At 41.4% G+C, this 23,235-nt stretch overlaps 2 protein-coding genes across 3 annotated transcripts in view; one reads left to right on the top strand and one right to left on the bottom strand.

Moving 5' to 3' along the window:
- The window catches only part of DCBLD1 (discoidin, CUB and LCCL domain containing 1), a 57,110-nt gene extending 54,481 nt beyond the window's left edge, over positions 1-2,629 (top strand). Inside the window, exon 15 of the mRNA XM_080666337.1 lies at positions 575-2,629. Within this exon, the coding sequence (XP_080522463.1) occupies positions 575-1,092 (518 nt within the window). The 3' untranslated portion in view covers positions 1,093-2,629. The remainder of the gene's footprint in view (positions 1-574) is intronic.
- Positions 2,630-10,308: 7,679 nt separating this feature from the next.
- GOPC (golgi associated PDZ and coiled-coil motif containing) overlaps positions 10,309-23,235 on the bottom strand; it is a 30,978-nt gene continuing 18,051 nt past the window's right edge. For both annotated transcript variants that reach the window (XM_080663369.1, XM_080663368.1), the window contains 6 exons: positions 22,617-22,792; positions 21,315-21,480; positions 18,819-18,914; positions 17,300-17,464; positions 13,779-13,959; positions 10,309-13,388 (listed from right to left, as the gene is read on the bottom strand). In XM_080663369.1, coding sequence (XP_080519495.1) covers positions 13,258-13,388; positions 13,779-13,959; positions 17,300-17,464; positions 18,819-18,914; positions 21,315-21,480; positions 22,617-22,792 — 915 coding nt within the window. In that variant the 3' untranslated portion in view covers positions 10,309-13,257. The remainder of the gene's footprint in view (positions 13,389-13,778; positions 13,960-17,299; positions 17,465-18,818; positions 18,915-21,314; positions 21,481-22,616; positions 22,793-23,235) is intronic.

The raw sequence follows: 23,235 nt of genomic DNA on the forward strand, positions 1-23,235 counted from the left end.
TGAGACCCTTCAGTCCGCAGGCCTACGCTCTATCCACTGAGCCAAACCGGCTAGGGCTCTAATTTTTTTATTAGACTCAAGGGACGGTAAATTACTCTCTCCAATTGCTGTAGGTTTCTAAACACTTGCTCTCGATTTGTGTGACCCTCTCTGCAGATTTGTCACAGGCAGTTCTCAGATAATGCAGGCGTCTCCAGACCACGCTCTGAGTAGCTTCTGACCTCTCAGCGCGTGTGCTGAGGATCAGCAGCATCGGGAGCTCCCTAGAAATGCAGCTTTTCAGGCCACGCCCCCGGCCTCCTAAACCGGAGGTTCCCAGGTGGTGCATGCACCTATCAAAGTCTGCGAGGTGCCAGTGGGAAGGTTGCCTGAGGTGCCTCGGTGGCAAAGATGAGCCTCTCCCCAACCGAAACCCACCTGTGCCTTGTACATCTTGGTCTCGGCATCGAGCCTGGCCCACGGCGCTCCGTGGAGAGTGGGCTGAGCCGAGCACCCTCCCCTACAAACAGCTGCCTTGCCCACGCGTGTGCCGTGTGGTGCGCCAGTGATGTGTCTTCGGCTCTTCTGCTTTCAGATTACCAGCTGCCTCTCATGATCGGCACTGGCACAGTCACGAGGAAGGGCTCCACCTTCCGGCCCATGGACACCGAGGCGCAGGAGGCCGGGGCCGGCGCCGAGGCCAGCGGCCACTACCGCTGCCCGCTCACCCGCAGCCACGAGTACGCGCTGCCCTTGACCAACGCCGAGCCCGAGTACGCCACGCCCATCGTGGAGCGGCACCTGGCCCGGGCGCACACCTTCTCGGCGCAGCGCGGCTACCACGTGCCCACGCACAAGCACTCCCTGTCTTCTGGCAACTTCTCTGCAGCCCCCGCCGCCGCCGGGGAGGGTGCCACGAACCAGGGCTATCAAAGCCCGCAGAGCCCCGTGCTCACCGGCCCCGACCCCGGCTACGATCAGCCCAAAGCCGCGGGCTGCTTACCCGCGGAGTGCGCAGAGCCGGACAGCCAGCCCCCCATGCAGGATGCTTACTCAGCCCCCCGAGACTGCCTCAAACCCCTCAGCCAGACGGCCGTGACCGCTCTTCTGTGAACACACAATGTGAAAGAAGCCTGCTGTGGTCCTGAGCACTGGGCCGTGCGCGGCGCTGGGAGAAGGGAGGGGTGTGTGTGAGTGGGTGTATGTCGTGTACGCGTGATGGTGAGTGTACGTGCGAGTTAATAGGATCCTGCGGTGGAATCCCAGCCACCACCTCTCATACTGTTTACAAAGTTGTGCAGTTGGTTTTGTTCTGACCCTGTGGGCGCGAGTCTGTGGGGTTTCGTTAGGCTAGAAAAATGAAAAATTTTAGACGGCATTTTCATGTCTCTAACTGTGACACTGAGCTGCTTTGGTGTACAATGTGCAGTCTGTACAGAGATGTATTTAACAAGAATGAAAGTAACTTAAGTTCGCTTTATCCGATTTTAGTTCTGCACAGAGGTTAGGTGGGAGAATGCAGCTATTGCAACAACGTATGTAATACTATGTTCCCTTTTTAAAGGTATTTCCTCTGATACTGTGTTAGCAGCAGGTCTGTTTAAACTTAATCTTGTTATTGTGGCTCATTTCCTTTCCTTTGATAACTAGAACTAAAAGCATTGTTAGCATTCTTCTTCTGGAAGGAATTAAATTACTTGAAGCATGAAAAGCACACCAGGGTGGTTGTTAACAATTATGATTGTAGATTAAAAACACACACACACACACACTCAACCACCTCAGCAACTGCCGGTCCTTTAGATTCCGGTTCAGGTGGATGTGCAGTGGCGGGTCTGGGCCTGCACTGGGCAGGCATCTGCCTGCAGGGGACGTCCCTGCCCAGCCCCCCAGACCTGCATCCCAGAGGAACCGCCTTCATCACACTTTGCTGCTTCCTCAGGTCAGACCTGGCAGAGACTGGCTTTCACATGCACATCCACCTTTACAAACTCTCTGCAAAGCCAAATGCTGAGACTCAACAGCAGCCAAGAGGGCTGGCTCTCCCAACGAAATGAAGGTGGCACAGCAATTCCAGCCTGAATCACTGTGTCGGATGCTTTTGTACCTCAGAGTAGAAGTATTGCTGAGGTCAGACGCCCACACTCTTCATGCCTTTTGTTTTTTTATTCCAGAAGTAGCACATTGTACTCTGTGTGTTCTTACAGAAGTGGCCGAGGCCGAATCTTAGTGGAGCTCTTAATGCTGAGATGGTTGGGAACTGAACTGATTTTGTCAGGAACACTTTTCCGGAGTATGAGTCTAATTCCCCATGAGCCCGGACCTCAGCTGTACCTCATCTTCCGTGGCTTTTATTTGAGTTTGCTTCGTGAGTTCACTGTGGGGGATTTCACCTCTTTTGCCAAAGAGGAAAATATGTTTGTTTGTTTGTTTTTATAGAAAATGTGGACCAAAAAAAAATCCTTTCTCTAAATAATGTATTATAATCTTGTATGATTATAACTTTCTGTGAAAATATAAATATTATAATAGCGAGGGTGCTGGAATGTCACAGACTATCTGTTGGTTATTGTGGAGGATAAATGGGATACTTTGTGGCATTTACATGGTTTTATATACATACTAATGTAATAAACGATGCCAAATCAAATGCCTATGCCTCTCATTGGTGTCTACTTGTGGCTCAGGCTCCAAAAACAGACAAGTGGTACAGTGCAAGAAGCATGGGGTCAGATGGGTCTTGGTTCCAAACCCTGATCGGCCACACAATAGCTGATGGCTGGGCGAGTTGTGGCAGTCAATGAAGATGACCAGATTAGAACCAGCAGAGGAGCTTGCTAGCTACCGCAGTGGAATCAGCCGCATCACTTGCATTTTGGCAGAGAGAGACTCCAAGGCAGCAAGCAGTGGGAAAGGTTTACAGTGGGAAAAGGGAGGCTTTGGGATTAACTAGAAGTGGAGCTCTTGTTAATGAGGGGGACATACTTGGTTTCCTCTGGTTGGTCCTAAGTTGGAGTTGGGGGTGAAAATTAGGGAAGCTAATAGTTATTCATCACATCCTAGAGATGTGAGGTCAATTATTACAGGTGTTGTTGTTGATTTCCTGGATTGTTACCAGAAATAGTGGTCTAATTTCCTTTAGGTCTGATTTATGGCAGGTTGACTTTCTGGGCCGGTTACTACGGATTAGGGGTTGGTTTCTTGCATTAATTGCTGTAGGTGGTGAATCAGAGATCTATTTTTATAGAGTTCTGACCATCGCCCATTTGTATATCCAGTCTGTTATTATAAATGACCCTGAGCCCAGTTCCTCGTGTGTAAAAGTGATACGAATGTGCCTTCCTCCAGGGAATAAGCGTTGTCCCAATGAATTACAGATAAGAATTCACTGGGACAATACTAATCAAAGTGTTGTTTCTATAACAGGCCTTTATTTTCCCCAGTGGGTTGTATATAGTACTTTAGCATTAAAATATTAGTCCATAAGAATGGACATTTTTACAAGGCAGGTCTTTCCATCCATCATGTTTCTTCCCTGTGCTCATGATTTAATCATGATAGAAAGTGGAGAACAAGACTTTGGGGTTTTGTTTTTGTTTTTCAATTGAACTTATTGGGGTTACATTGGTCAATAAAATTATACAGGTTTAAGATGTGCAATTATATAATACATCATCTGTATATTGTATTATGTGTTCACCACCGCAAATCATGTCTCTCCATCACCCTTTAAAGTCCACTAAAGTGTTGGTGAATTTATATTGATCATATTTTATTTTCTATTTTATTTTTTTGATATATTTTTATTGATTTCAGAAAGGAAGGGAAAAGGAGAGAGAGATAGAAATATCATTGATGAAAGAGAACCATTGACCAGCTGCCTCCTGCACACCCCCTAGTGAGGATCAAGCCCCAAACCCGGGCATGTATGCTGACCAGGAATCGAACCTGGGACCTCTTGGTCCGTGAGAGAATGCTCAGTCCACCCAGCATACCAGCCGGGCGATAACATTTTATTGAGGATTTTTGCATTAATATTCCTTTGTGAGATAGGCCTTTCATTTTCTTTGTGTCAGTCTTTATCAATTTTATTGGCTTGACAAGAACAATTTAGAAGTTTTCTTCTCTTTCCAGGTTTTCTAGTGCTAAGCATTGGAATTATAAGTTTATGAAGGTTTGGTAGCATTGGCCCGTGCAGCCATGTATTGTGGTAATTTGGTGTGAGAGAGCAGCACTCAGACAATTTTTTTCTATGGAAATCTGCTTAATTTTTTTTTAATCCTCACCCAAGAATATACTGAGAGAGAGAGAGAGAGAGAGAGAGAGAGAGAGAGACATTGAACCTGTAACCCATGTACGTGTCCTACCAGCAACCTTTTCGTGCCCAAGACCATGCTCAATCCACTGAGCCACCCTAGCCAGGCTGTTTAATTTTTATTTTATTTATTTATTTTTATTAATTGCGGTGATATTGGTCTACATGAACATATAAGTTTCAGGTGTGGATTTACATAAGATCTGTATATTGCACCACCTGTGCCCACCATCCAAAGTTAAATCTTTTCCTGTCACTAGTTTTAATAAATTATATTCTCTGAGAAAATTTTAAATGTATTCATATAGAATTGAAGAACATAGTCTATTATCCTTTCAGTTTTCTCTGCTTTTATGGCTATTTCCCCCTTATTTCTTATTTTGTACGTGCTTTTACTCTACTGGTTCATGACTAGTTTACCAGTAGCTGGCAGTTTATTTTGTCTTTTCCCCCTGAAAAAAATCCATTTTTAATTTTTCTTTAGTTCTACTATTTTTCTGCCATCAGAAGCTCACAACCCACTTGTTACAGCCCCAGGTGGAAGTAAAACTGCCTTGAACAATGGCAAGGATAACCCTAGGGAGGCCCCTAGTGAGATTTACACCTTCCTCTGACGTCACAAATATCCTTGCTGCAGCTTTGCTTCCTAAAGACTAAAGAATATGGGGGCTGTGTATACACAGGAAGAGGTCGTGTGTGTGTGTGTGTGTGTGTGTGTGTGTGTGTGTGTGTAGGGTTGGAGGGATTGGAATGCTATAGACTCCAGGACCTAAGACCCTACAATGTAACTTCAGTTCTGGCATTCTAACACTAACTACAGAAAAACTATTTCTAGTGCAGTTTAAACCCAGCTCAACTATAACCATCATTTCTGAAATCAAAACTGAATCAATCCTAGGTTCCATCAAACCTTGTATCATTTAAGAAATAGAAATATAAATATTGAGGAGAAAGATTGAAAAGATGACAATTTCATCTATATCTCCCCCTTTCCTCCTTGAAAGTGGCCTATTAAAGTAGAACCAAGCCCAGCTGGCATGGCTCAGTGGTTGAATGTCTACCTATGAACCACTAGGTCATGGTTTGGTTCCTGGACAGGGCACATGCCCAGTTGTGGGCTCGATCCCCAGTGTGGGGTGTACAGGAGGCAGCCGATCAATGATTCTCTCTCATCATTGGTGTTTCTATCTCTCTCTCCCTCTCCCTTCCTCTCTGAAATCAATAAAAAATGTATTTTTTTTAAAAAGTAGAATCAAGAGTGGGATTTGAGTCCTGGCTCTGACACTACCTGTGTGACCCTCCACAAGTAATATAAATTTTCTAGTCCTCAGCTTATTCATTCTCATAATGGAGTACTTTTTTCTACTGAACATGTGTGTTACACGTGAGGCCACACAGTAAACATTTTAACTCATGTATTGCATACGAGGACAGAGTATTATTGTATTTGATAATCTTCATAAAGCCTTTCAACTCTAATAGAAATATCACATTTGGAATCTGCTGCCCCCTGCTGTCACTTTACCAAATTGCAAATTTTACCTTTCCAAAGCCATAGAATCCAAGTTTTTGTCTGTTTTAACCATTTTGTGTATCTAATTTTTCTTCTTATAGTTCATTAATCTATCTTCCTATTTACAAGCCAGATTTTTTTTATCCTCACCTGAGGGTATGTTTTATTGGTTTTAAAGAGAGATGAAGGGAGAGAGAGAAACATCGACGTGAAAGAGAAACATTGATCTGTTGCCCCCTGTATGCTCCCAGGCCAAATCCGCAATCTAGGTAAGTGCTTTGACTGGGAATTGAACCCAGAGCTGGGCACTCCAGATGCACCCCTGTGTGCACAGTCTTGTAGTTGAACCTTGATTGCTGTTGGCATCACTGGGAGGAGTTGACCTCCAGGCCAATTGGCTGTGAGGGCCAGCTGTGACTACAGTGGGAGAGCTGCTGTGCAGGAGACACCCCTATGGAGCAGGACTTGCTTCGGTGGGGCTTTGGTGCTCACTGAGTGTGCCTCTTGAGTTTGCCACTATGGATGTGTAGAATTGTAATCTGGCATCGTCTGAGCCTGTTCACCGGGTACACTGGCTCTAGGGCCTCCAGGATGGTACAAAATTAGCCACTGGCCAGGGCCACCTCGCAGGTGCTACAGAGGGATCTGCAGAGGGCTGCTATTTGCTATTTGTATTGGCCTTGGAGGCCCAGCTGTGAAGCAAGGCAGGCTGGCGCTAGTACCAGGTCTTGGGCCTTTTATTGATAGGTTTGGGGCACACTGTCACCAGCTGCAGCTTGTTTAAGAAATTTTAGCTCTGAAGCCCGAGCCAGGCCAGACCATTCATATGGAAAAGCTGCTGCAAACAGCTTGGATTGGGGCTGCAAATTGGATGGGGCAGGGTCTCAAGGAATCCCCAGGGCGGAGCAGTCAACCCTGAGATATGGCTGCCAGTCAAGCCTGAGAAATGGAAGGTCCCAGCACAGGAACAATGACCCCTGTGAGCACCCCCATCTCGGAGAAAGCTGCCCCAAGTTCCTGCCCCAGTCCTGGAGCTCAGAAGAAGCCAGACCATGTAAGTTTGTGTGGGCCCTTGAAGAGGAATACCTGGGATTCCAGCCACCTCCTAGTCACTCAGCCACAATCCTCGCTGGCTTTTACAACCTGTAGTTGTGGGACTTCTCTTCCCAGCTCTGAGACCCTCGGCTATGGGGCTGGGACCCTTTGCTCCTCTCTGGTGGCCTCCACAGAGGTGCTCTCCCTCCTGATTTAAAAAACAGCCCCTGGGGTGCCCGACCAGCCCGTTCTGCGCCTCCACACCTCCTCCCAGTCTCCCTGTGCTTTCTTCTTTACTTCTCTAGTTGTAGGACTTCCAGCCAGCCAGCTTTCCGGCGGTTCTGGATGATGGTTGTTCTGCATTTTAGTTGTAATTTTGATGTGGTTGTGGGAGTCAGGAGTACAGGTGTTTAACTACGCCACCATCTTGGTTCTTTACTCTCAAACTGTCTTTATGTTTTAGGTGTGTTCCTTATAAACAACTTGTTGCTGGATTATTTTTTTTTCAATTTGAATTTTTTCTTTTAATTGGAGAATTTAGTCCTTGATCAAGCACTCTCAAAATCCAATCCCAGTAACGCTTGCTCAACCCCTGCCAGAATTTACTAATGCTTCCATTTGGGGTGTCTAGTCTTCTCCCTCACACATCCACAACCAGGTTTTGCTAGAATTTAATCTTGGCTATAAACCTTGCAGCCAAGAGTAGTGGGGGCAGTTATTGTCTGCGGGAGAGTGGTGGTTGGGTAGCAGCGTCTCTAGCACTTTCTAGTCCAGTGGTCGGCAAACTCATTAGTCCACAGAGCCAAATATCAACAGGACAACGATTGAAATTTCTTTTGAGAGCCAAATTTTTTAAACTTCTAATGCCACTTCTTCAAAATAGACTCGCCCAGGCCGTGGTATTTTGTGAAAGAGCCACACTCAAGGGGCCAAAGAGCCGCATGTGGCTCGCGAGCCGCAGTTTGCCGACCACTATTCTAGCCTAACAGAGGGAAGAGGTGGGGTACTTCCGTAAGACCAACGGTGTAGGCACTGCAGAGTCAACGTCCTCAGGGGTATCCATCCAGCTGTGCCCAGGGTTTCCTCTACCAGGGCTCTAACGATGAGATGGCCAGCCTGAAGCTCAGCTGTTTCAACCCAGGCCTCCTTGTAAGCTTCCCAGAGGTCCGCTGGCTCTCCTATTTCATCACTAACCGCTTGTTAACAGCCCTCAGTCTCATTACCCTTCTGCAGGACATCAGCACAACCCAGCAGTAACCAACCAACATTGCTATTCTTGTAGGCATTGTTCTCCCCATACTTAGCAAATGCATGTGAACTTCCAGAGAATTCCTCTCCATGAGGACATTTGCCCAAGTTGCCACCTGTATCTGGAGTGTCCAAGACCATCCTCAGATTGAGTCATTTGCTAGAAAAAGCCATAGGACTAAGCATAGAAGTGTCCTCACAAGTATGATTTATTAGACAAAGAACACCGAACAGAATCAGCCCAGGGAAAAGGCACATGAACAACCAGAGGAAATGAGGCGCAAGCGCCGAGTCTTGTCCCCGTAGTCACACAGGACAAGCTTCACGCCTCCCGCAGGGATCTGTGACATGTACGAAGTCCGTCCCTCAGGGAAGCTGGCCCGAGCCTGGGCGTGGGAGGTAGGGTTTTCACCAGGCTCAGTCACAAAGGTGTACTCTGCTGGCACATCACCAAAATCTCAGCTTCCCAGAAGGAAACAAGTGTTCACCATAAACCCTATTGCTTGTACACATATCTCAGACACAGTACACAACTCCTGTCAGTTAAGAAATGGGGGAAACACTCCTAAAATCCTCATTGCTGGACATTAGCCAAAGGCAACCTTGCACACAGGTCCTCGTAAGGATAACAGGTTCAGGCCTTATGTTAACTCTTTTCCGCACACCATCTGTGACATATTCGGCAACTGGGCCATGGCCTGTGCCAAGCAATGCATGTCCTAGACACAGACCAGGATGTCAGCCTAGTTCCCCTCCAGGTGGGAGATGAGCCAGTTCCTAATCTATTCACCTGTTTCCTCAGCTCTCACTCCTGGTCCACTGTGTTAGTCTGGGTCCTTCAAAAAGCAGACACCAAGACCAAGAAGGGCTCAGCCGTGTCAAGGATTAAATAGGGACAACGCGGATGAGGGAAAATCAGGAGGGAGCTGGGGTTGGTCGGAGGCTGGGAGGCAACCCGATCTCATGCAGGCCTGACCCCAGGTGAATGAAAGGAGGCAGGAAGCCTGGGTGAAACCACCTTAAACTTTAGGGAACCTGGCAAGGCTGTCAGGGAGTCAAGCCAAAGTCAAGAAGCCAGAAGCTCCCTCTCAAGATCAGTGGTTGGCAGGCAGCAGCTTGTGAGAAGCAGCAATCCATTTCAGAGGGCAGCAGGGGGGCGGGCCCTGTCCGCGTGCGCCCTCCTGCAGATGACAGATGCTTTCTCAGGGCTGCCACAGCAGTGACCACCGCTTTCACAATACACCTGGAAAAGATTTATCATCAAGCCAACACTTAGCACCAACACAGTCATTGGTAGTACCTTTTAGTTAAAAAAATCGTAATCCCACATAAAATAGAATATTGATTAACAATGAGAATACAAATAATCTTTTACATTTCATAAACTCAACAATCTAACATGATATTGTTCTGGAAAAGACTTTTCCAAATTACTTGTTTAATTAGGAGCTTAAACTGATACATAGTCACCATTATTGCATTGAGACTAAATCAAGGTTAGTCCGTGACAAAAAATATTTTTAAATGTTCGTAACAAGTAATACTCCTGAAAAAAAGTAAAAAACAAAACTGAGCAATGTTTACAGATGTTTCTAAAAATTATTTTACAAGTAATTTGGGAACTTCTAAATTATATCTGCTTAGATGATAAAATAGAATATCCTCTTACTATCTAGTAGGGTTGATTTTCTAATTATCAGTGTTGTCCTCACAGATAACAATGGCTATCAATTTTTGTAATATAAAACCAACCCAAGGAGACTAGTTTTTGCCCTCTGCTAAGTTCCAACAGAAGCCGGTTCTACAGTTGCTCCAGCAGTTCCTTCCAACCAAACTTGTTTTTTGTTTTGTTTTAAAATATACTTTTATTGATTTCAGAGAGGAAGAGAGAGGGAGAGGATAGAAACATCAATGAGAGAGAATCATTGATCGGCTGCCTCCTGCATGCCCCCAGAGAGGATCAAGCCTGCAACCTGAGCATGTGCCTTGACCAGGAATCGAACTGTGCACTCCTAGTTCATAGGTCAATCTCAACCTGTGAGCCACACCGGCTGGGCCAACCAATATACTTTTAACTAGCTCAGATTAAACAGTTCCTCAGATGAGTTAATTCCTACCCCCAAAAATTGTTCTACCACAGTAACTAGGTTCAGGCCTTGTATGAACTTTATGACTTGTTGGTACAAATAATAGAAGCTACTAGAAATAAATAACAAACCAAAGTATTTAATGTGAAACAAAATTCATTAAAAAATTGAGATTGATACCATTTTTAATGTAGAAGATGCCATCTTTATTTACAGGCCAATAAAAAAATAATGAACTCAACTTAACTAGATATAATACATTTGTCATAAATCCTATAGCTCTGAGGCTGAGCCTAAGTGGAAAACAGGATAGGTGGAATAGGATGTCAATTATAATAAGGATGTCAAATAATGTGCAACTTAGGCATGAATTAATACATTTTGTTTCTAAACAGAAAAACAGTAAGTTCACTGTGGGGGAAATAAAACCAGCACCAAGACAAACTGTGCTAACTTTTGACAACTGTTCAGTATAATCACCAAGACTCACAAATTTTCATCTCTCTTACATCTATTTTAGTAAGTCTAATGGCCTAACTGTTGTTTTTCCGACATATTCACAGGAGATGCTGTAGAAGAGGATTAGCGGTTGAAATGTAACTGTGTACACACAGCCGTCACACCGTGTTGAACGTTTTCCTCAGCTGCTCTGAGTGTGCAGCTGTTTCCTTTCCTTTCCACTGACTGCGCCACGGTTCCCTTACGTTTGGGTTCGCCCCAGAAACTTCAGTATTATGAGTTTCTTTCCTATACATGTGAGAATAAAAAGTTGCTTCTCGTTCAGTCCTTTGGAAAAAGTCTGTAGTTCTTAAAAGACCTTGTATCCAAAAGGAACTTTTAACCGGGTAGTTTCTAAACATGTCAGGAAGCTCCCATAGCATCTGAGCGACAGTGCTCTCACGTAGGCGTGCTAACCAAGGTGCGGCAGGAATGAAAAGGGGACTGACCCATGCAAGTTTAAATTTTAAACTACCTGGAAATTCTTTCATTCTGTCCATCCGCCCTTGAAAGGAGTTATAGCATAACCATCTCTCACAATCCTTTTATTGCACAGCATCTTTATAGATATGCCAACTGAAGGCCCTAAAAATTTTTTTCATAGACTCAGTAGATAGTGCTTGAAAATAAAAAAGTTCTAGCTAATAGTTCCTAAGAATTCAGTCATAGATATTCTCTGGGAAAAAAGGCCATAGTCATCCCATTCTAGACTGTGTTTTAAAAAAAATAAAAATAACATGGCTTTGAGTCACACACAAAAAAACATTTTCAGACTTGCTACAATGTAAATTTTCTTGGCTACATGAGTACACTGGCTAAACGCCAGCATGCAGATCTCAAGTCATGCATGGGGTATGCGTTTGCAGCTAGGGGAATGCATAAGGAAAAGGCATTTGTTTTCTTTATAGAGGCCTAGCCTAGCATGTCAGGAGCAAACAACAACATGTAGCTTGCTTATTCAGTTGTGCAATTAAATACTAGCTTTTGCTTAGAGGCATCTTTATCCTACAAGGTATTATAATATCAGTAACAATATATACTATGAAGTGCATTTCTATTACAAATTAACATGGAAATATACAGATGAATAAAACCACCAAAACAAACCATAAATGAACAATAGTTAAAACATAAAACTTATAAATAGCAAAACCACCAAATAAAGTATATACATTTTATAGATTTACTTATGAACAAATATATATAGTGCATCTAGGAAAGACAAGAAAATGTGTGTTATATCACATGACATCTGAATATTAGAAATGAAGAACTGATAATACTCTAAGGGCCTGGCAGGCTTTCCCCCCCACTTAATAGTCCCTTAAGTGTATATCCTTTAAAACAGTGATACTGGCAAAACTATCACCTCTTTAAAAGTAATATTTTCACTTTCCCCAACAAGGTACAGTGGCTGCAAGAACAGTAAATGAAAGAGCACTACTCCATGCTTAATCCTGGGATAAGAAAACTAGCACATCAGAAGTTTGCATCTGAAAAGCTCTTTAGTCGAACATACACTGATGTGGAAAGCCAACCAGAACAATTACTGTATGAAAACATCTTTACCTTATCTTTCCTATCAGTGCCTCCGCTTTTTAGGTGACTGGCAAATGAGTTACTCTGAGGGCAAACTGCTGTTAGAATGCAATATATTTTGTTGATATAATAATGAATTTGAGCTTTGACTGCCAGAAAAATGTATTTGTAAGTGCCAGGACTATCACAGCAAGACACAACTCAAAATGTACAAAACTGTCTTTTGTAGATTCCAGGAAAAAAAAGCATTTTAGACTACACAGTAATAACGTAATGCTCCAATACCATGCACAGAGATCAACATAATTGGGAACAAAGAATTTACACTTATCTGCATCTCTTTTGAAAAATCAGAAAAATACAATATATAGTAACTACAGAAACGATTTTGGTGCAGCACTGATTGATAAGGATTGCTTAAAGAAAACTATTTTGTACTGCATTGCATAGAGCTGAACGGCAAACTCATCACAATAAATGATCATCAAGAACTGATTTACATATCAGGATGCAAAATAAAATTTAAAAAAACCCAAAGCCATTCTTTCAGTTAAAAAAAACAATTAAGTCCAGCCTACATTTCTGCAATTCATTGAGTCAAGTTCTGTCTTTGGAAACACCACACTTGACATTCTGGAATATATAACATGAATTCATTTATCCTCTTGGATTTAAAGGCTATTTCTTATAAAATACTGGTTAGCACTATCCCTTCTTCTAAGTGGGAGAGGAACCAAATAAAACAGTAGTGCTTCATCTGGTACTTAAGAGCCTAGTAATATCCCTTTGGGAAATACATGCTTTGGTGCGTTACAGTTTTTTAAGAAAATCAAAATTGCTTTACATGCAATAGCCAATTATGATATACCACAGAATCAGGGATTCGAGCGTTTAGAATTGTTCACATGAAGCCCTGAAGTACCCGCCTTTCGTTTGGGCAACAAACAGCCTCCCTTGAGCTTGTAGAGTCTTTGTCGCCATCTTCCCTAGTGCCCCAAGTTCAGAATAGTCTGATTTTACAATCTTGTCTGGGGATAGTCAGTTTAACAAGACTTTCTCTGATACAGACTGTGCAGATCATCTAATTTAGAAGCACTGTCTTCTAGCGGAGTTTCCCTCGAAGTTCCCAGGTCTCCATTTTCATGTCCATCAGCTACTGCCTTCTTATTAAATCCTAAAAAAAAAGAGGAAAAAATGCTGTTACTTTCTAGTCTAAAAAAAAAAAAAAAAAGGTCTTGTGATTCTACTGAGCCAAAACAAAGGAATGAATGCCGACTGTAATTAAAAGTATTACTGGCCCGGCTGGTGTGGCTCAGTAGATTGAGTGTTGTCCCACGCACCAAGAGGTTGCTGGTTCGATTCCCAGTCAGGGCACATGCCTGGGCTGTGGACTCTGATCCCTAGTAGGGGTCTTGCAGGAGGCAGCCAATGGATGTTTCTCTCCCTCTCTCCCTCCCTCTCTCTCTAAAACCAATAAAAACATATTTAAAGAAGTGTAACTGAAGAACATCTGAGGCTTTTATATTTTTAATTTTTATTAATAATAACTTTTAGAGATTTTTACCTTGTAACATTTTGACTTCCCCGCCTGTGTCTTTGCAAGTGGCACCAGGATTACTACTTCCTTCTAACTCATCTAGGTATAAACGGTAACGATGTCCACTCTCATCTTCATACTCTACATTTTCATCATCAGAATCCACTTCAGGAGCCACATAAACTACTTCAAATTCAATCTCTCCTCTCTAAAATGGAGAAAGAAAATAAGGAAGTCAACTTATTGTAGCTGTAATTAAAAAAGGATTTCTAAATTCTTTGGGGTGGTGGATAGAGATGAGGAACAGGAGTCAGACCTCAGATGTAGCTCCTTTCAAGGCAACAAATCTCAAGAGGTAAAAGAGAGCTTAGAGGCCATCATGTCCAGACCAACTCCACGAATCTCTCTAAATTCTTTTTAATATTACAGTAGTTCTTTCTACTGACCACAATATTTTTGCTTATAGATCTAAAAAAAAAGGATGCTCAACTACTCAATTTATAGAATTCTGGAACAAATATTCAGTTTAAGTCATTTTGCCATTTTGTAGTTTACATAGCAATTCAGCAAATCCATCTAAATAGATATTAAATAAAGGTGCACCTAAAGGCACACAAACTTTTCCTTGTCTAATTCAGCAAACCTCTACATAATGATTTTGTTTCTTACTGACTAGGTCTTGAACCTTAACTTTCACTGAGTATCAGACAGTGTTAATCAAGGTATTCTGTCAGTTATAACAGTGATGACCATATTTATTGTGCAAAATTATATCTTTTAGTTCTCAGAATATCACTATTGTAGTCTCTTTTACATGAATGAAAAACCTGAGAGTCCTGGAGAAAGCAGATAACTTCCAATATGATGAACAAGTAAAATATAAAAGTAGAAATTTGACTCCAAATTCCTGTTCTTTCTATCATACTCCACTAAATGTGTAATATTTATACAATTATTCTTTAGTAACAACTTTATGTGCAAGTAAAAAATTAAGGATTATACATTGTTAGAATATGTCAAGTTATAATCATCCTATGTAATAAAAGGGTAATATGCAAATTGACCGAATGGCAGAACGACCGGTCACTATGATGCACACTGACCACCAGGGGGCAGACGCTTAATGCAGGAGCTGCCCCCTGGTGGTCAATGAAGCCAGGGGCACAGCTGGCGAGTGCAGTGTCCCACCTCAGCAGCAGCCTAAAGATTTCTGACTGCCTACTTAGGCCCACTAAGCCATCAGTTGGGCATCCCCTGAGGGTTCCCGGACTGCGAGAGGGCACAGGCCAGGCTGAGGGACCCCCCACTCCCGAGTGCACGAATCTCATGCACTGGGCCTCTAGTCGTTTAATAAGAGACTACGATCATTACACACGTCTGGTACTTGCAACTCTCTGAAAATTATGGCCTGCCTTTGCTCAAAAGAAAACATGCCATTTTTTACTGCTACTCACTAAGTCAGTCTCTTTGGTTCTCCTGTTCCCGGCAGTTTAAGGCTATGCCTCAGAATTTTAATATGTGCTTAGTGTTTCCTTCAAGCTTTATGACTGTCTATTTGTGTCAGCTGCCATTCACCCCACTCCCATGCTACTGGATGACAGCCAAGCTGGGTTGGGAAAACACCAACTTAAAGAGGCTACGGTTGCATTCTTAGATCTCCCTTATCGGAACATGCTTTAAAAATATTTTGGGGAGGCAGACAGATAATACAGTGGTCTTCAGTACAGTTCTAGTTGACAGAATTAGGTCTATGGGTAGCTGTCACAGAGACACAGATTTTAGGCTTAATATGAGAAAGCTTTCTAAAAATCATCAACACACCTCAAAAGAACAGACTGTTTTATCAACAAATCCTTCAATGCAATTATTTAATTAGTAATATTCTAGAGATTTATGCATCATGTGGAGTTGAACCAAATGAGCTATAAATTCACTTTCAACTCTGAGATTGAATTCTACACTTGCATACCACACTATGATCCAACAAAACTCAATGCACTACCTACCAATGCCTCTCTAATTCCCTCAACGCTAAAGGAAAAACAAAATAAACCTTAGGTTTATATACATATGATATCTGGATATGAATACCAACTCTGTCATTTATTTGCCTGCAACTTTGAGCAAACCATTATTTCTCTAAGAACCTTAGTTTATTCGTTTTAAATAAGAAGTTTGAGCTAAACGATTTCTAAGGATCCTTTTAGTTCTAACATTTATGCGTGTAAATCCACTTTTAGCATAATTTTTTCCTACAATACGTTATATTTATATAATATTTTAGTCATTAATGATGTTTTGCTCTCTAATGTCAGGTCCTGTCCTAACATTTTATACTGTACTAGAGGCCCAGTGCACGGAATTCGTGCACGGGGCAGGGTATCCCTCAGCCCAGCCTGCACCCTCTCCAATCTGGGACCCCAGTGGGATCGGGCCTAAACGGGCAGTCGGACATCCCTCTCACAATCCAGGACTGCTGGCTCCCAACCGCCTGCCTGATTGCCCCTAACTGCTTCTGCCTCCCAGCCTGATCACCCTCTAACCACTCACCTGCTAGCCTGATCTACACTTAACTGCTCCCCTGCTGGCCCTATTGCCCCTAACTGCCGTCCCCTGCTGGCCCGGTCACCCCCAACTGCCTTCCCCTGCAGGCCTGGTCGCCCCTAACTGCTCTCCCCTGCTGGCCTGGTCGCCCCCAACTGCCCTCCCCTGCTGGCCCAGTAACCCCTAACTGTCCTCCCTTGCCAGCCTGGTCGCCCCTAACTGCCCTCCACTGCAGGCCTGGTTTCCCCCAACTGCCCTCCCCTGCAGGCCTGGTCCCTCCCAACTGCCCTCCCCTGCTGGCCTGATCGCCCACAACTGCCCTCCCCTGCCTGCCATCTTGTGTCCACATAGGGGCAGCCATCTTTGACCACATGGGGGTGGCCAGTTTGTGTGTTTAAGTGATGGACAATTTGCATATTACTCTTTTATTAGATAGGACTAGAGGCCTGATGCAAGAAGATTCATGCAAGAATGGGCCTTCTTTCCCCTGGCTGCCAGCGGCGCCTTCGCTCTGGCCAGAGCCGCCTTTCCGCCCCGGCCCAGAGCCGCCTTTCCGCCTTCCCACACTGCCCAGAGGCCTGGAGTAGCTGGGGTGGTGCGGAACCTGTGTATGCAAATTAACCCACCATCTTTGTTGGGTTAATCTGCATAGTCAATCCTGATTGACTGGTGGGTGTCGTGAAGGTACAGTCAATTAGCACGTTACTCTTTTATTAGGTAGATTAATATACTGAATCCTTACAGCTCTCATATGAGGGCACTGGAGCACAGAAGATTTGACTTGCTCAGAGTTACACAGTTGTGGAAAGAACAAATAAAATCTCTTTTTTTCATTAAATCTGACTGACTGTCTTCTATAAAAGCCCCTATCCCCCCCCAAAACCTGCTATCTATACAGAAGCACTTTACTACTTGAGTAACCTCCTAGGGAAGTAGAAAATACTCAATAGATTAAAAAAGAACCAATTGATAGATACAATTTTAATTTCATAAAGGGAACTTACTTGCTGGGAAAGAATAGTTACAGCTTCTTTATGCTTTGTATCCCTTAAGTTAACTCCATTAACAGCCAGAATGGCATCTCCAACGTGTAGTCCTCCACATCTATCAGCAGGCTGCCCTGGCTGGATCTCCGAAATGAGGATTGGAACACCATGTTCCTTCCCACCCTAACAAAAAACAAAACAAAGGCAATAAATTAGTTTACTCTTTGTAGAAGCACAGACTATTCTAAAAATAAAATATTTTCTTACAATATATTTCATAAGCACCTATACTGATTCTATAAATGTTGAGTAAAATCTTATTTGTTGCTTAATGATAAATAAATCATTATGAGTTTCAAAGGGTTACCTCTTAGTACAGTGGTCGGCAAACCGCGGTTTGCCGCTCTGTTGACTAATGAGTTTGCTGACCACTGTCATATACTACCCTTTACCTCTTTGCACACAATATGCCACAACTGCCTAATCCTCACAGCTTCCAACTACACGGTAACACTTAGTCTAGTCCAGTGGTCAGCAAACTCATTAATCAACAGAGACGCGGTTTACCGACCACTGTCTTAGTAAAACAATAACACACATGTGCTTTTCTAAAAAGCATCTTACAGAGCCCCCCCCGCCCAAACAACTACAATCAACTAAACTAAACACAAATAGGAATATTTTATGTATTAGTAGTCTATAGCACTATTAATTTTATCACATCTAAATCACTGACTGGTAACATAAACCATTCTTTTATGTACCATAAAAACAACTGTAAGCTCATAAGATGGATCTCAATTTCAGAGATATTAAATGTGAAAAAACATGCAACACAGAATTAATGGAATGCAGTATTTGGTACATATCACTCTCCAGCTTGTATCATAAAATTTTTTATAATTTTTCATTATAAAAAACATTCCTACATTAAGCAATACCAGAACTAAAATGAACTTATGCAGTACCTAAGTGTTGCCAAGTGAAAATTAGAGTAAAACCACCTTATTCATTCACCTGGAACAAAGTACTAAGCAACAGCAAAATGACTCCAAATATATGTATTTGATAATAGACTGCTCTCAGGAATGTCGCCCAAGACAACTCGTTATAAAGGCATCAAATTTAAAAAGGAAGACTAGACCCAAGAGCCAGTCAAATCTGACAACAAAGAAATTAAGCAAGAGGAAGGTAACATATACTCTAGAGAAAAAATAATACCATCTGGAGCCATTTAACACAGAACAGTCATATCCATTCCCAAAGGCTCTTAAAGGCATCACAGAAGAGGATGCAGAACTACTGACGAGTCGTAATAAAAATGTTTAACTCTGTTAAAGTTATACGTAGCAGTTATTAGCAAGATTTACATACATACAAAAAAAAAAAGTTTACACAAAAAGAGTGCCCATGGGGATAAATCCAGTTACTTAGAAAATATATCCAGAATACTTTGTTTCAATGATTTCCAATGTCCTAAGGAGCATGATTATACTAGCTAACTGTAGAAAAGAAGACTGGAAGCACTACTTCTTACTGTAATTGAAATGCCAAGGCCTTCATAATCTTCCTTAAGGAGGAGAACTTTTCTAATTGGACCAACACCTTGGCTCTTCTTTAAAGAGTCTTGATCCTTATTGGGGGGAGAGGGGAAAAGAAGAAAAATTTGTATTATTTAAATAATATACCAAATAGAGTAAATCCATGCCATATAACTTGCTTTTATTAAATAAAGAAATCTTTATTAATTTCCTGCAATGGATACGTAGTATGTGTTAAGAAAGTAATTATAGATAAAATGGAAAAGTGAAAATAGTTTTCCTGTTAACACAGTAGAATGTATAGATGACTTTCTCATCTTTTCGTCAAATTCTTTAAAATACTGATAAATCTCTTTTTAAACTGAAAGACATTATTAAAAAATTATTGTCAGGAATTAACTGATGAATAAATATCTTCAAGAAATAAAAATGGGTAATTGTTTATCTTCACTGGAAAATGTGGTAAAGATCTATATCTATTTTATCTGATTGTAGAAATGAAAAACAAATTACCAACTGAATCATTCATTATTTTCTCATTCCTTTGAGCTCTGGAGTCTACCTTTTAAATAGAGGACCTTGCTCCATGAATAATTCCTTCTCTGATAGCTTTTCTCTTTCCGTCTCTACTAAGCTCCTTCCCTATTCAGCATTTAAACTAAAATTCCAAGCCTCTTCCAGCTTTAAAATACTGACCCATGTACAAACACAAAACAAAATAAAACCCTTCAATCACGTACTATGGCCTTTAGTTACTATCCTCCTCCTCCTCCATCTTTCCTTGACTTTCAAAGAGTTAATCCTCACCATATTTACTTGCTTGCCTCCCATATTCATTCTCCAACCACTGCAATTAGGATTTTGCCCCAACCTGCTCCACTAAATTGTCTTCTCTACAGCACTTGGTAACCAATACGGCTATATCCAACAAACACTTTTTAGTCACCACTCAATGTGAACCTTCAGAAAGTTGATACTGTTTGCTAACCCCTCCTTGAAACCCTCTCTTTCCCTTGGTTTCTATTGCACCACTTTCCTAGATGGCCTGTATCTGACAAACTCCACCTCAGGCTCCTTCCTTTAGTGATCAATTCCCTTGTCTCCCTCATAAAAGATTCTTTCCATTCTTGCCCTTCTGTTCTTTTTCCTTAAATATACTTTCCCTGGGTGACTTAATCAATTTCATAGTTTCAATTATAAATAGATAGATGATTTGTCTAATATTTTTCAACTCAAGACCTCTCTCCTGAATTCCAGTAATACATCCAATTGGACATAGCTGGACTGTCCACTGGCACTTCATAAACTACATGTCTAAAATTGATCTCGTTTCCCCAAAACCTTCCTTTTCCTCTATTTGGTTTATAAATCAATGGCATCAAATCACTCAGTTGCCCAAATAAAAAACGTAGTGTCTTCCTTCTCACTCACCTACTTAACCAAAACCAAGTCCCCTTGATTCTGTCAAACCTGTCTTTCCTCCCAAATGCACTTGCCCTGCTCTCATCACTGTCTCCTCAGATTAGCATAGTATCTTTCTAATGTGTCTCCTCACCTCTAATTAGACTCTCTTCCAATATATCTTCCAATACATCTTCTTCACTATACCAAAGTAACTGTCAAAAAAATGTTAAATCTTATTAAACCTACTATTTTATTTAAAAATCCCATGATTATCAGGTTCAAATTCAAACTCCTTTATTCAGCATAAAATAATTTGTCATCTGGCAGCTGCTTGGAAGTTAATGGGGACCACTATGTCCCAGAGAAAACAATGGTGTAAGTGTTTATTGCTATCTCCACTCCTCTCCACCAATTCCACATACGTATCAATTCTTCTTACAATACTCTTTGCATTATGAAAGCCATGCTTTATCTGATGCTAAGATATGTGGGCCACTGAGTAGCAGTTTGATATGCTCTTATTATATTAAGGTTTGTATTATTAGACAGCTGTTGTAATGCAATTTGATAAAGATTTATCCAGATAAAAAGAAATACTCCCGTACATGATGGCTAAGAAAGCAGACAATTAGACACAGACACAGATGTCAAATTCCATCTTAATTCAAGGACAGGTGTAAACATTAGTTCAGAACCTACATTTGAATCAAGTTACCAAAAATTCTCTTAAAAAACTACCCCAAAATATTTACCAATTTATCAATATGACTACACACTCTCTGCTAAGCTTAAAATGAATTTAAAACAAATTCATGCTAATCATGATCCAGGAAAATGGGAGAATATGAGCCAAAGAACTAGCAATAGTTCACTATCTTCAGATATATCACTTTCAGGGTACTAATAAGTCTATAAAGAGCTATGGGTTATTGAAACTTTAAATATGTATCTCTTTTAAATAAGGTTAATCCCACTTTCACTTTTTAAGTTAAAGTCTTAAATACTAATAGAATACAAACACGAAAAGGGCTTCTGATTAAATAAAGAAGGAAGAGGCTCAGTGGGAAACAGTAGCAAAGCAAACCTACGTGGCCCGGTGGTGCCTGCATCGGTCGTTTTAGGTCATTACGTCCTCTGCAGGCTCTGATGACAGTTTTGTGACGATGCAAATGTATTTCAGCTTCCAGTTGGTTCCAAAGCTTATCATGAGCAGGTCCCTTCATATCCCGCCCTAATAATTGTATTTGTTGGACCCTTCATATTGCAAAAAGAGTTAATTCAGTTAGTTTTTCATTGTGCATACTATAGAGAGAATTCAGAAGAATCACTGAACATAAGTAGCTTTTGCAAAGATCTAAGTAATAAAGATAATACTCAGGAACCTCCCAATGTCTCTGATTTATAAGGATATGAAATCTCTGAAAAGAACTGTGTCTTTAAGGGAGAACCAGTTAAAAAAATAAAAGACATTCTTTAGTCATATGCTTAATTCAAATACATTTAAGAAACAATTTATGAGACTAAAGTCAATTAACATGTATTTCATGTCTTGCATACAATCAAGATAGGTCATCGAACTCAGATACTATTGAATACTAGTCTTCAGATGAGGCTAACTATACTGAAACATTTCTTGTAACAATTTCTTTTTAAACAAAATGACTATTTTAAATGTGCTAAGTTATTAGAAAATGTGCACTTCAATATTGTTATTTTTATTGGCTCCACATTAGTTCTAATGTGACATTAAGACAATGAGTGGAAAATTATTTAGTACTAATAATAAATTAATCACCAAAGTTTGTCAATAATTCATTGTGATAATATCACTGTTATTTCAACACTAGAGGCCCAATGCACGAAATCCATGCAAGAGTAGGCCTTCCTTCCCCCCTGCTGCCGGCACCAGCTTCCCTCTGGCACCCGGGACCCGGGCTTCCCTCGCAGCCCTGGCTTTGTCCAGAAGGACGTGTGGGCTAATTAGCATATTACGCTTTTATTATCATAGATATTTTTGAGGGGTAAGAAAGATCAGGCTTCAGTGATCACAGAAATAATTCCTTATGGAAGGTGTGTTACACATGTGAACATTATCTGTCATGTGTCAAGGCAAATAAGGGCTGAAAAGTGCAGCCGTAGAATTGTTCACATTTAACAGTAAATTACTATCTGTGTGTGTGTGTAAACCAAAAATACTGAATAAATCTGCAATATATAAGTCTAACAATATTAAGTTAACAATAGTAAGCTATAACCAACTATAAAATAACTCTATAAAACAACTCTTAGGGTAAAGACTAATGTTTCATTTACCATAGAGGTAAAAGTCAACCTCATTAAATATCCGTTTTGTCACCTAAGGATACAAGGGTACCCATCTTTTTACACACCTTCCTGCTAGTTCCTTGTCTAAGTACTTGGCAGCCAGTCTTGCCCCATAAACTTCAGCCTGGAGAACAGCTATATGTCTACGAAGGGCTTCATTCTCTTTCCTCAGCAACTTTACTTCAGCTTCAAGTTGAGCTTCTTTCATTTTTTCTTTTTTGTTTGCTTCAAGCTCCCTCTCCTATTGTAATTAAAAAACAAACATAATGCAGTGAAAATACTTTGAAGACTCTACAGTAGAGCATATTCCTTAAAATACACAAAAGCACACAGTCTAAATGACAACAATGAAAGCACGTGATAAAAATTACTACTTCATTTCTATAAAATAAAAACACAAAGATTTGGATCCAGTTCTTTTTAACTAGTACCAGAGGTGTTGGAATCACTTCTAGTGAGAGTACTAAGAGACATAGTATTCTTTTTTCTTTTTTGTTTTCTGTTTTTTTTTTTTTTTAGAGAGAGAGAGAGAGAGAGAGAGAGAGAGAGACAGAGAGACAGAGAGACAGAGAGGAAGGGAGAGGGAGGGAGGAAGAGAGGGGGAGGAGGGAAGAGAGAGAGAGAGAGAGAGAGAGAGATTTGATGTTCCATTTCTGTGTGCATTCACTGGTTACTTCTTGTATG

This window comes from Plecotus auritus (assembly GCF_963455305.1).
Source record: "Plecotus auritus genome assembly, chromosome: 4".
In the NCBI taxonomy this organism is placed as follows: domain Eukaryota; kingdom Metazoa; phylum Chordata; class Mammalia; order Chiroptera; family Vespertilionidae; genus Plecotus; species Plecotus auritus.